At 40.9% G+C, this 14,428-nt stretch overlaps 1 protein-coding gene across 1 annotated transcript in view; it reads right to left on the bottom strand.

The window, feature by feature from the left end:
- The window catches only part of LOC105838834 (protein Wnt-6), a 39,146-nt gene extending 25,272 nt beyond the window's left edge, over positions 1-13,874 (bottom strand). The window contains exon 1 of the mRNA XM_012684698.3: positions 11,163-13,874. Coding sequence (XP_012540152.2) covers positions 11,163-11,230 — 68 coding nt within the window. The 5' untranslated portion in view covers positions 11,231-13,874. The remainder of the gene's footprint in view (positions 1-11,162) is intronic.
- Positions 13,875-14,428: the final 554 nt, after the last annotated feature.

The following is a 14,428-nucleotide window of genomic DNA, read 5'->3' on the forward strand; positions in this document are numbered from 1 at the left end:
CTCAAAGAATTTAATAATAGTATTCGATGAATGCGGCACAAGTTAAAATAACACGATTCTCTGCATTTCGCTAATTCATCACGACATCTTGTTCTATTCCCACTGCGTCTGTAATTCGCATTGGTGGCTCAGAAAAGCGTCATATTCCGCGGATTGAGACGAAGGCAACTTCTAACCGGAGGTTTATCCGACCTTTCGACTTCAAAGACCCGTTTCCTAGTGGCCACGCGCATCTCACCCCGTTAGTCAAATAAACGGCTGGACCGCTGGCGCGTCGATACTAAAAGACCAATCCCCGAGGCGGATAATAAAGTTACGACGTTATTGCAAACACGTCGCGTTTGACGAGCGCCGCTTACGCGAACCTTTTGCACCCGCGCCTATTAATATCACCGGAGGCGAGTTAATGGGAATTGGAGTGGTCAGGAGCTACGTTGCCATTCGTCTTCCGTCTGCCAATTGCGATTTCGTAACTTTCGACTAACATTTGCTAATTTTATTCACATCACTCATGAAAAATAAAAATCTTTTTTAATTAAAGAAAGCATTAAAAACAAAATTTAAAAAAATAAACAAAGATAAAAAAGCAATTATATACAAGTTTGTATTTTAAAATCCTATAAAAAGGTACATTCTCGAATTAGACGATAAATAAATTAGTTCTTGCACGTATATATAGATATAATTCACATTTGCGTGAGCATATCTGACCTATCTATCATTCCTTAAATTAACAAAATTCGACGTACCGAATTTATATGCGCAACGAGCTTTAACAGTCCCGTCACTAGCTTGTACTCCTTTTCTTGCGAGACAGCCCTCGCAAAAAGGGCATCCCGGGATCCGCTACTAGACGAAAAAACGAGGGAAGACTCGGTTTAATCGACGACAATCGAGTCAGCGGAACGCTCGGGGAGAGAGAGAGGGGGGGGGGGAAAGGAGATCCCGGCTAGAATCGAGAAGATCGGCCCCACCTCGTGTACGCGGAGGCAAGAAAAGAACTCGAGGATGGACACGTCGTCGCGAACGAAAAGCGTGGAGAGGCCGGTTAGGGCGGTCGACTTATTTATTGCCTCATTAGACGCCCTCACTTTGCTCGAAGGCAGCTCCACGCTGTCTGCTCAGATAGACAGTGACGAGAGAGCAACGTTGCTGGCCTCTTTCGGCCGGCCGGTTTGCAGAACGAACGACGGGCGGGAGGGGCAGGTGGAGAAACAAGAGGTTCGCGAGAGAAAGAGAGAAACGTCTCATAGAGAGCAGATGGAAAGAAGAAGAGGGAGTCGCTTCAACGAGAGAGAGTTCCCGCGAAAAGGAGCAAGAGAAGATGGAAGAAGAGGAGAAAACGAGTTGATAGGCCCACCGGCAGATTCCTCGAATACTCTGGACAGTTCGAATGAAGGTATATGGAATAGGAAGAGGCTATAAAGAAAATCGGAAATCGGAGCGACCGAGAACGTTATCATTGCCTCCGTTGACTTTATGAGGTGCTTGATACAAAAGAAGAAATAAGAATTCTGTATTGTGACTTTCTTTACCCAATCGCGAAGTGATACTTTGTTATGATTATAATTAAATAAGCAAATTTGAAGCAAGAATTTTTTTCGGTTGTACATAATTTTTTTTTTTTTTTTTTTGTAAAAAAATGGAGTCATGAATATCTTCGAGATGTACGTGAATTTTACGCGGGCGAAGAAGCCGGTAAAGAAACGGCAATTTATGAAAGAGAATGGTGAAGCGGAAGTAGAAAGTCACAACAACTCGTGTCTGCCAAATACGCGCGTTCCATCTAAATCATCCTCTCGTTGCTCGACGATGTGAAGCAGACAGCAGCGTCGGGTCATGCAGATGACGAAAAGGACCACGATGAAAGCCACTCTATCACTAAACTTACATATGTGCCGAAGTGGTTCATTTTGCACGAGCACATTTGACGTGCTCGTTTCATTTCGTTCGCTCTAAGATTTTAATTTATCGATCAAAAAGTTTCCGCCAAAAATTTTAGTTTGAAGCAATAACATATTCTTCTATTAGCTCTTCATATTCTCTCGGAAATAAAGTTATGGCATTTCTTGAATGTTTTGAGAAAAAAATTGGCTTAAGTTAAATTAGAAGATACACTTACGAAAATTTCATATAATATATATAATATATAATTTTAAGCTTAAATTTATAATATTTGTTCGAAGAGTTTATCTTTTATTTTTATGAAAGGATTCGCATCATAATTTTTCCTTGTAAACTGTTACAAATTACGCAATCTATAAAAAAACTGTAAATCCATGATGAAGTAAGATTATTGCCTATATTTTTGTTTGGGGCAATTTTTAACATATTATATCTCAATTCTCCATAAAATATTATCCGCAACATCGATACTCAAATCACGTTAGAATAATTTTCGTCGATAATTAAGCGCCTAAAGGAAAATGGTATAAATCTGGAGATACCAGCACAATATGATTAAATTAACAATAGTGGTAAACGAAGAAGGGACAAAGAAGTAGAGTCAGAATTACATGGTAGCATGGGATCGTGAATTCAACAAGGACTCACAACTGGAAAAAAAAAACAAGTTGAGAATGTCCCGAACAAATTGGTGGCAAGGGTCACCGGGACCAAGTTACATTTTTAAGTTTTTTTTTTTTAATCTCGAAGAATTCGTGCTCCGCTTAAGCCTGGACGCCGCGCCTGAATCGAGCGTCTGAAGACGAAAAAAAAACACGCCACAGATCTCGCCACCATATTGTGTGAATTTTTAATCAGCTTCTTCAGACTCAAGAACTTGGAATTCGTGCGCGAGCTCGCACCCACCGTAATGAATTATGCGTGGTATGCTTTAATAAAACCGATATTGGGATCTGACCGATAAAGTTCGAGCAATCTGTGATAGTGACGGGGTCTTAAAATTCCGTACATAGCAGGTGCGTCCTGCACGCGCCACTAAAACAATTTCGAATTCTTCTTCTGGCACGCCCAGGCACACACAGAGATGCTCTCTCTCTCTTTCCGTGTCTTTTTTTTTTCCTCTCCACCTCTCCCTTTATAAGCCTAACATTCCATCAAAATCGATCGTGGTCCATCATAACAAAAACATAACGATGACATGTTCAATGAGTGCTTTCCAAAAATATTAATTGCGTCATACTTGAATTAATCGACCGTTAACAATGAACGTTACAATAAATCAGGGAAAGTATATATATAATATCAAACAAAATCTGTATTTCATGAATCTAGTTAATAAGATTCTTTAAAAATGTTGTAAATCCCAAATTGAGAAATAACATCTAAAAAAACGATATATTTCATTAAATACATACATACATTAGATCAATAAAAATAATAATTTTCAATAAAAATAGTAATTGTATCTCCTGTTCGTAAGGGCAATGTAATAAATAAGTAAATGGAAAAAATAATATAAGTAGAAGAAGAATGACTAAGGGTTCAAAAAGAAAAAAGAGCCACGTACTCATTCACGCCCACAGCATAAAGTCACATTAATACCGTACCATTGGCGCAGCGAAACCATAACCAATCCAGTACTCTATAAGGGGAACGTCCGGTAAATCATTTATAGGCACGGTAGTACACGAGCGACGGTAACAGAGCAGGACCGAGAGAAGCTCGGGGAGGTCAAGGCGAGGAACACGGCGTAAGAGAAATAGAAAGAGAGAAAAGAGAGAAAGAGAGAGAGAGAAGAAAAGAAATGCAAGAACGATAGCGCGAGCGAAAGGAGGAGAGAAAATTATTACGAGCATTGTGCGTGGCCCGCACGTGGTGCGTGTTGTTGCGTCACGCCATGCTGCATTTCGCGCAAAGAGAGGAGCCAGTGTGCGAGCACGAGGGCCGGAGGGCGAGGGGGCTCATTTCCCAACCGCGGACACCCGTCGTTAACCACCCCGTTTCTGATACCCGTGTCATTGCCGGCTCACTGCCGTTATTATGCCCGCCGTATTTTGACCCGGCAATGATTGACATGCCCCGCGTCGTGACAAATCGAGCATTTCTTTAGCGTGCCGCGCTCACCAAGAAAAAAAAAATGCAAACGTGTGACATTACGTAGAGTCAATCGTGGAATGGACCATTCTAAAACAGACTTAATAAAAATTTACTCCCCGAGCGCGTCATATTTTGATATCTACTATCAATTATTTTCTATAAACTTGATAACATTATGCTAAGAATATATACCATAAAAAAAGATCGCCAATACATAGGTCTCTTAAAGAAGCACTCTCTTATTTCTTGAAAACTAAACATTGTACTGTATTAATACTGATAAAAATAATGTTTAGATTTTAGATAATTTTAGATAATTAAAGAAATAAAAACCCATATAAGTTTATTCATGGCTTTTTTCTACATAAAATCTACTAAAAATAAATCTAATCTATTATAACGTTTATGTACAGACGCGCTACATGTTGCACTTTGCAAAACACCTAAGATAATTGTATAATCGATAAAAAATGTTTTCAAAGTAAAAAAAAGCTTCTAGGAATCTTCATATAAATTAACTTGTAGATGTTTCGTAAAAATAACTCATGACTATTAAAGATTTAAAAAAGTAGCTTGTTATACCAGTTTTAAGATCAAATTTTTTATTTAATTTTTGGTAAAACTAATTGTAAAAACTTTAATTATTACAAAATATAAAATATAAAAATGGCTATACCATAAAAACACTTTCTATTTTACTTTCTATGTGTTTTCAGAGTTATATTTATATTTAAAAAAACTTTTATTTTAAAAATATTATCCAAGAACAAAATAATATACCAGTATTGATGACCCTCCTCTATTATTTTAATAACTGATATGTAATACTTGTATAATATTAAACTAATACAAGCATTGTTTGTTATTAATATCAACGTATCAACATTTTTCTATATGAGAAATAAAATGGAGAATAAAATGGACCAAGTACTAAATTCATCTGTGCGACCGCAAGTATAAGTTTAAACAGGTTATATATTTATGTATAAATTTATATTTATTAATATATTAACATTATTAATAATATAACGTTAAAATCAAAGTTCTAGATAGTAATTATCAGTGCTTGACAAAAGTGAGATTAAACAAGAATAAAAAAGACACGAATTTAGTTTCCGCTATGTAAGAAATTTACTTCGGTTTCGATTAAATTCACCGGAGACGTTGCGGTATTATTAAAGCGTCAACAAAACCACAATTAGAGTACCAGATTCTCACCATTATCACCCACGAACGTTTTACGATTTGTCTTACCGCGACGAATTTATGGTGAGTGTCACCATAAACTGACGGAAACGGTCGTAATTATAGGATAACCGACGAGCGGTTTTGCTGATTACAACCACCGTTAAATGACCGCTCAGTACTCCTGGAAGCGAATTTTTTGTACAAAGACATATTCGTCGTCGCTTTTTTAATTTTTAATACTAAGTAATATTAAATCTCTATTGTTAAATAAAATAATTAATAAAAACCAATTTGTATCATTAATATTAAATAAACAATTTTATATTTAACAACAATATTTTTTTTTAATGCAACGTTTGTTGGAATATTGTTTTACATGTAGGTATATATTAATTTGGCATGCATAGCACATGTAAATACGTGCAGTTATCGTATTTTCATCTCGCAAATAACGGAACGCACCTCGGTCGTGAATGATCGAGCGTATTCGTGACTGGAAAAAAATTGGAGGTACTATATTTAATTCAGATATCTCACAGCAGCGAACGCATATCAAGCATGTGTGGGATGAAGGAGATGAAAAAGGAATGAATTATGCGTGTTTACGTTGGCACCGTATGACGGCAACTTCTTCGAACGCGAAAATCGAGAATCTCGAAATCCACGCAAGAAATACTTCGAGGTAAAAAGAATCGACGAAATTGATTCTATTAATCATAATCATAAAGATACATATTTCCGAAATATCTTTGGCCTAATAAATTTCACGTTACCAAAAAAATATGTAAAGTATTTTGAAAATGTAAAAACGAATCTGATACCCGAGTTTCTCTACTTACGATTTGTACATTTAATTAAATAATATTACAAATATACACATTAAATAATAAATATTGTTAATTTATGATATCTTATATCTTAGTATATTCTGAAAATAAAATTTGTGCATATTATTAAGACTGCTTTAGCACCAACTCGCGTATCGATACGATCAGCCACATACATCATGTAATTATAGTAATCAAGAATTATTACGCGCCATCCGGACTAATAATACTCATATTAGGAGCGTGTCGTAAAATACACCTTTCCGCGCAAGACTCGTCGTAAATTATCATAGACCGCATACAAGAATATATATAGAATTAAATTGATTTTAATTTAATTTAATTTAACAGCTAAAAGATTAATATCTTGAAGTCACATTGGCAAACGATAAATCATCGGTTGCGAGCTGAGTGAGCGCGGCGTCTTTAATTATTTTATTTTAAGAAATGTGGAACTCACATTCATTACACACACACACACACACACACACACACGCATATATATATATATATTATATATATAAAAATTACAACTATTTTCTCGAAATTTTTATATTAGATATAATTTATTTCGAACCCTTCGCAAATATTCGTAAATATTAAACAAAAATCAATTTGTTTTTTATTTACGACTTAATTACTAAACTAGTATGAACTCAAGTAAAGTCCAAATGTCAATAATTCAATGAGCACGTGTATATTCTATACACCGGCTATTTAAACGCTAGTTACTTCTCGCTGCTCGTCACGGACAAGTTCATTTAACATCGTGCGAGCTGAAATCTTTCTTTATAAATAAATCCACCTGCTTCGTCGCTCACAATCTACGACTTGTAAATTGATCGATTGCCGATGCGTACGCGATCTAAGCGCAATACGTGCACACGCACGCGGCGAGCGCGGTCTTATGATTATGAATATACGGCAGGTAAGAGAGAACGAGAGAATGGTCCAGGTAGGAGCGTGGGGAGCGGATCGAGTTGTCCAACCAGCGGGATGGTAGCCGCGGACTGCCCACTGCGGCCCATTGGCCGGGTTCGCGAGCCCGCTATCGTATTATCGCCAAGGCTCGCCGTTACGATACATCGGCGGCCGACCGATCTATCGTATCGCATTCTCGGACCTGTCTGCATGCCACACGCGCACCTGCGATCAATCGCGCGCGACTATCCGCCGCTCGATCGCGTCGCTCGCGGAGACGAAGCGGCGGGCGCGTGAAAGCGCGCGCGCGCGAGCAAGCGGGTGCTTATTAATGCGAAACGCGTGACGCCCACCTCGTATGAGAATCAAAATGGTCCGTAGCGTAATTGGTAATCACGATGATTCTCCACGGTGATTTCACGGAAAGTTCCGTAAAAATTTTGCGGAACTCGTGCGGAAGATCGTAGATTAGCGACGAGGAAAAATCGCGAAACTATAACGATAAACTGCGTAATCGTCGATTGAATACATGTATAAATAATATATCTGAAAATAATCCACAAAAAAATTGTTCCAACGCGGAATTTGTGCGACAAACCTTCATTTCATTACTGCGAATAATCAATCAACGCGTCCTGCTCGAGAAACAAATGAAACTACTTAGCGACTCTATCGCACTTCTTCTGGCATGTCTACGGAATAGTCGTTACAACATAGAACCTCACGCCGCTTCACTTTTCAGGGTAAAAATAAAATACGACGCGTACGTTCGATAGGTCAATTACGTAAAGTGATACGCATTCGGTTTCACCTACGCATAAGTATCATCTCAAGCCGTACGGTAAGATTGTGGAAGATAAAGAGCGCTATCTGATATTTTCACGTCAGAGAGTATTGTTCTTCTACATTGTACCGATATAAAAACCGACAGTGCATCCGCGCGTTCAACGTATGTAGTATTTCTAAGAGCACGAGTCGCCCAGGGACGTACGATTGGCCGCGTAGGAACGTGGAACGATCTTCGTGTATATATCCTGAGAGGGAAGAAACACAGGCAACGGCTGCCGAAGGACGACGATGGCGACCGGAGGACGAAGGGGACGAGGGGGGCCGCCGTCCTGCCGACTTACAAATTATACGCGCTCAACGAGATTTACGGGTGACGCTTTGAGCGAGACCATTGTCCATCCTCGCTCACTTCTTTACCTCTTTACTCCTCCAACTTGGCCGTCTTTGTCCCTTCGTGAATCTCGCCCGTCCTCCCTCGGTTCCTCCGCGAGTCCCTTCGTTCCCTGAGGACCGCACGAGAAGGACGGAAGGACGCGGCGGCGCGCGAGCAGAAGGGAACGAGAGGGAGATAGAGCAGTATTCGTCGCGAAAAAACCGAGGAATGCCGATCGACGAAAGGGAATCCGGTTCCAATCGGATAATCGGAGCCTCCGGTCCTCGCGGGCCCTACGAGGACTCGCGAGAAGGGCGTAATGCGCGACTCGATGACGAACGACCGTACGAGCGACTGATTTATGGTACCCGCAATATTTTCAGAGCAGGATAGCGTTCCGCAGAAATGAGGATAGCAGAAATGACGTTTCGGTTTGGTGAAAAACATTTTATAGTTTTATATATAAAACAGTCCACATCGTCTGTAATTTAAAGAATTTTAAGAATTGAAGAAAGTTAACGTTCTTAATACGCCGATAAATTCCTGTCAAAGCAAAACGTGCTAATCGATAAACATTCTCATACAAAATGACAAGGAATTCATATACTGAATGCATCGCTATTACTTAATCAATAAGTTATTTCTGATAATTTATCAACATACTGTGATAGAAAAATAAATCTTGTAGATAATCTATATAATCTTGTAATTAAGAAACCAGCGCGTATACAAATCATATAATGCTCTAATAGATTTATAGATTTATAGATTGAATTTTATGGCTGCGGTATGCGCGCTGTGATAACTACTGAACCGGATAAAACGGTGTGACACGTGTCTTCATGCGCGATAGTAGCCGCAGATTAACTCGCAGATGATGAACGAAGCACGCAGAAAGAAAGAGCGGAGAGTTTCCAGTCTGGCCGTTAAGTACCTGTTATCGAAACACAAACCGTCATCTTCCTAATATATTTATCAAACACGCCGTGAACGACGGCTGCGACAGGTAAGCGAGCCAGAAAGCAACAAGGTGCGGACTTACAGCATCGTCGGGATGCAGAAATCCGCCTTAAATCGGAAACAAATATTTAACCAGCCTTAAGGGGACTTTATCCTCATCCCTGAACATTGCTTCCCTCTAACGTAGCTAAACTTGTCCCGTCATAAATGCGTACTCTCAGAAAAAAAGTTCCATTCATAATACAAACAAAAGTCTGTATCATCGGAATTGTTATAATATGTCAATTTAATAATCACTCTTAATTATATAATAATTATATGTAATTTTATAATAACTTCACACACAAAACACACACACGTACATCGTATATAACTGATTGTGAATTATTTTCATCCTGTTGATATATGCACAAAGTTCACGCTACGCTAGATAGATATAGTCCCGTCTCCGGATGCTGTAATCCCTAGTGGCACGCGATAACGTTCTATCATCATGCAAACATTTACATAACAAAGTGAAGTACACAGAAAAATGTCGTGCCACCGAATAATTTATTGTTCGTCGAGATAATTAGGATTCAACTGTAGCTACTGAATGTATCATGTGATTTCACGGTATGTATTGCTACGTTCGATATTCTACAATCTCCTCTGTCAACCAACATAATCTATCACAATACATATTTAGAAACAAGCTGAAATAGAGTAGTTCAATAAGTAATTCAAAATTAATTCGTTTGTGGTCGTAATCGGAAATAAAGAGATATTTAGAGAAGCGTATTGCATTGTCAATAATGAGCGATTTACTTTGCACAAAATGAAGTCATAAATCTCACGACGGAGCTTGCTTACAAGAGCATGGATAACTACCAAAGAAGGCTTTATAGGGCCATTACTCATCTTACGTGCGCGTACGTAACGCGCGACGTAATTGATAACCCAGATGACGTACCTCGAAACTGGAGCATTCATTAGTTCTTCACGTTCACCAAGTATTGGCGTTAAAATGCAACCAAGGCGACAATCCCGTATCTACATAATACCAGCAGTGCATGTGCTCAGATTGAAGGTACAAGTAAGCGAGAATATAACAATCAGTACTGACGATGAACACAAAAATGATAACTTGTTAAGGAGATCATCACAATGTGGAAGCTTTAGGTGCGTAGGTTTAATAAGCAAATATTTATACTTTAAATTAAACATAAACGAGTAAGTTATATAAGAAATTAAAAAGAGAGAATTGTATAAATTCATGATATAAATAAAATCACGGTCCAAACAATCGCAGATGTGTTTGCTCATTGAAATAAATATGATTCGAATTATGCAAGAAATATTTGTTCTATATTTCCATTTTCCTATCTAAACGCGCAAGCGGAATAAACTACTAGGCTGTACATATGACTTATATTTTTTAACCCTCGTTTTTATGACTGTCACGTGTAACGGCGCCAAGGACATGACAAGCCGTTCTTTTATTATCTCATTTTTAGGAGACTTCGACGAGAGAAGTGAAAACGCGTTGTTATTCCTATCGTGACGGCAACCGTCGCTGCCGGTTAAGATAATCATGTTAAGATAATCGCATTAAAATTACTAGAGCGGGAAACGTTTTACCATGTTTCGAATTCGTAAATTCGAATTTCGCGAAAGTTTCTCCGGTATTCTATTTGCATCGGGTACAATGTAAATTTTCATCGCGTATATACGTGTGTGTATATGTACACACATACAAACATACATGCATATATGCCTGTATAATCTGCGCACATATTTGCACTGTTGTAAATGTGATTTCTCATTAGATTGAAATATTCGCTTATAATTTCAAAGAGACAAAAATTCAAATTCGAGTCACTTGTACAAATGCAATTTATTTATTAATTTCAACAATGCTTATCTTAAAAAAATAATTGAAAAGATATTGATGAAAAAATGAACCTTGAATTCGATGCTCTATTTATATCCCGCCATTAACTTCGTGTAAAGAGTATATATGTATATGAACAGTTTTCTATGACGATTTAACGATAGCGTTTTCACAGCAACTAGTGCAAAACAAAAGAAAGAAATAGCGCAGAGGGAAAAATATGACTCACCAAAAAGAGCCGGTGATGGGGGTGACGAGAAGGAGGCAGATCGCCACGAGAACGGGGCGCATCTCCATTCCCTCCGCACCTGATAACACCCTCGAATCGATCACCAATTACGTTTCCTTTGTTCGCTCTACGCACTGACGATCGATGGAAGTCGCGACGGTGGTGTTCGTGAGCTCACCGGTGCCCGGCTGCAAAGGACGAGTCGACCGCGAACCGCCGCGAGTTCACCAGTACGTGTTCTTCGATTTCGAATGCACCTCGTGGTTGAAATATTGACACGCGAACTGACGCACTGTCCCCTCTACCACGAGACTCCTTTACCGTATGGTCCAGCAAAACTCGACATCGCAGCGCTCATCGCTCGCCAAATGTCGTTAGATCCTCTTAAAATCTTCGTTGATTTGTCGACATTTTGCAATTCATTGAAATAGATTTTCTCACGGTCCACAGGGAGCATTGGAGAACGATGGTCATCGCTTGCGGAGAGATTTACTTGCAAAGCTCTTTATCCCTGATCGCTGCATCTAACAAAGAATTATTCTGGCGTTGCATCTCTCGACACGTTTTGCGAAGCGAAGATACCGAGATTACGCAGCCATGACGAACGCGGTGAACACTTGATCTTCATGATCGTATCACGCGGAAAGTGCTTGAGGGCGATCGGAGATACCCTTCGTTGGAAGAGATAAGTCTTCGAGAAAGAGAGAGAGAGAGAGAGAGAGAGATCGCGAAAAAGGGGCTCGCGATTCAAGAAAGACCCGGAAGAGGAGCACTGTGACTTCCGGTCCCTTGGACCACTTGCCCCCTCCTTCCCCCTCCCCCTTCCCAGCCACTCTCTGTCTTTCTTTCGCCCCCGCACTGGCTCCCTCTTCTTCCGTCTTCCCTTTCGGTCTGTCAAGGTGTCTGACGTTTCTCTTCCTCTTCGCCTCTCTTTTACTTCCGTCTTGTTCTCTCTATTCCATGCACTTTCCCAAAAGTGCCAACTACGCAAGGCAGATACGAGGCGTAGAAAAGTTCTCTTTTCTTGCTACGTGGGCAAAAACGCGTCGCGTTCCTGCCAGAACTACGTCACCACGATCTTTGAGTGTTGCTTTACCCCCACCAGTTCTGAGGAGTAGTGAAGAGTTGCCCCCACCAATATATACGCCGTTTTCTTCTTCCTCTTCTTCTTCGTCTTCCTCTTCTTCACCGGCACCAGCACCACCACCACAACAACCTTCACCATCGTCGCCGCCGCGAGACCATCGCTACCGACGCCCGCGACGGGTGCATCTTCGAGTTCGCCGTTGCGGGAGACGCGATCTTCGCAAAAAAGGCCATACCCGCTGAAAACCCTGAAGATTCTACAAGCGGATCGATGGATCGGAAAGACTAGAAAGAATTTCGTGTAACACGTGTAAAATTGTAGGCGAGACCGAGAACGAAAGGAAGCTGACGGAGGGGGAAGGAGAGTGGAAAGCCTGTGAGAAAGTCTGGCGTAAGTGGAAAGATCCAAATGGTAGGGAGACAGCGAAGCTCGCCCGTCTGCGATCGCCGGCGAGGCTCCTGGCCGGAGCGAACCGTACGAGACTGTTGCGGACTAGGCAGGTGAGCGCCGCTCGGCGGCAACGGGACGCAACCGAGCCCCTCTTTTCCTCTTTTAACTCGCCTACGGAACCCGTCGACACGAGGAGGCTCCGCTCCTCGGTCGGATCCTCTCTGCTTGCGCCGCGCTGCCTAGGATCCCACGGAGGGAGGCGCGACCACGTCTCGGATTCGAACGCGCGATGTCAAGGTGATAGACGCGATGCCGGGCGATGAATAATGGCGGTCAAAAATCATTAACAGGTCGCAATGAGATAGCACGGCCTTCGGGACATTAAAAAATGATCCAGTGTGTATGCTGCCCGTATACGACAAAATTCCTGTGACACGATAAAATATGTCGGGCGTAAGGATTGAAACTTCTGGAAAACGCTTTATTATCAATTTTTAATAAATGTGTGAGGTAGCTGAAGATGAGATTCTTAAATTGCTCTTGAAAATGTGTATTCAAATATGTTAAAACCTCAGCTATTATTTGTTATTAATTCATAGTTTGATTTCGCGATTGCGTTCTTAAAAATATCCGTAGTAATAAATTTTGTACAGTTTATTTTGTAGAAAATTTATTTCGATAATAAAATTAAGTCAATAAAAAAATTAAGAAATGTATGAAATTCCATCACATCTCTTTCGTTCTATTCTTAAGTTTTCATTCTAATCATTGTACAATAACGAAATTGGAGCGAGCGAAAAGTTGAAAGGGAACTGCGACCGTGATTTTATCTCGAAAATAGAGAACTTCATCGGAAGATCACCCGAAGATCGATTTGGAACGGTCGAATATACCTCTTATACCTCTTATCCTGCCCTTCTATCCTCTCTTTTCCGTAATAAGACGTTTGCTACGCTCTGTCAAGTGAATCTCACCCAACGTGTCGCTGTCTCATCCCCTTCTCATCACTCTTTGCCAATAGTGGCGCGACAAAGAGAACTCTTTTACCGGATGATGAGTTTTCGGGTTGAGAAGCGCCACGAGAAAAGCAGGTATCGATGATGATCCTGACATTTTCCGTGTCGCCGTCCACCTTTACGAGAGATACACGAGAGCGGCTTATGTGTGCGACTCGACGCGAGAGAGATCCGATCTCCCCTCGTCGCCCTACCAATACCGAGTACGAAGCGAGTAAGGACTAATAACGGGGCCTCAGTAAGTCCCATTCTGATGCTTTGTGAAGGCGAGCTCTCCGCTCGGTAGCCGTCTCATGCCTCGTCTCCCTTCGACCCGCCACCTTGCCCCGACTGGTCCTTTCGCATCTCTTCTCTCCCTCGCTTCTTTCTCTTCCTCCTTTCGACCAGCGACCTGCTCCTTCTCTACCTCCTCCTCCTCGCCTCCTCCCACCATATCATGGCTTCGGTACACGCTGCGGGCACCATCGTAGAGGGCTATTGAGGGCTTAAGTTGTCGGCGTGTGGCTCGCTACATCCTTTTCATCTCCGCCGCCACGACAAAGCCACGAGCGCTCGCGGCCGCAGCCTTTACCGGTTCCCGAGCACTTCGTCGTTTCAGAGAGTATATATGCTCCGAATTCTATTACACCAGAGACGGCCTAGTAATAGATGCAGCCTCTGCCGCTAACGGCGTTCTATTTCGGTAGCAGCGTTCAAGCCTTTTAACAGTCGTCATTACGCGGAACGTACGGTAATTATAACTCTCAGGAGCTATGTTTACTGCCACACGTTAC

This window comes from Monomorium pharaonis, chromosome 3 (assembly GCF_013373865.1).
Source record: "Monomorium pharaonis isolate MP-MQ-018 chromosome 3, ASM1337386v2, whole genome shotgun sequence".
Taxonomy (NCBI): domain Eukaryota; kingdom Metazoa; phylum Arthropoda; class Insecta; order Hymenoptera; family Formicidae; genus Monomorium; species Monomorium pharaonis.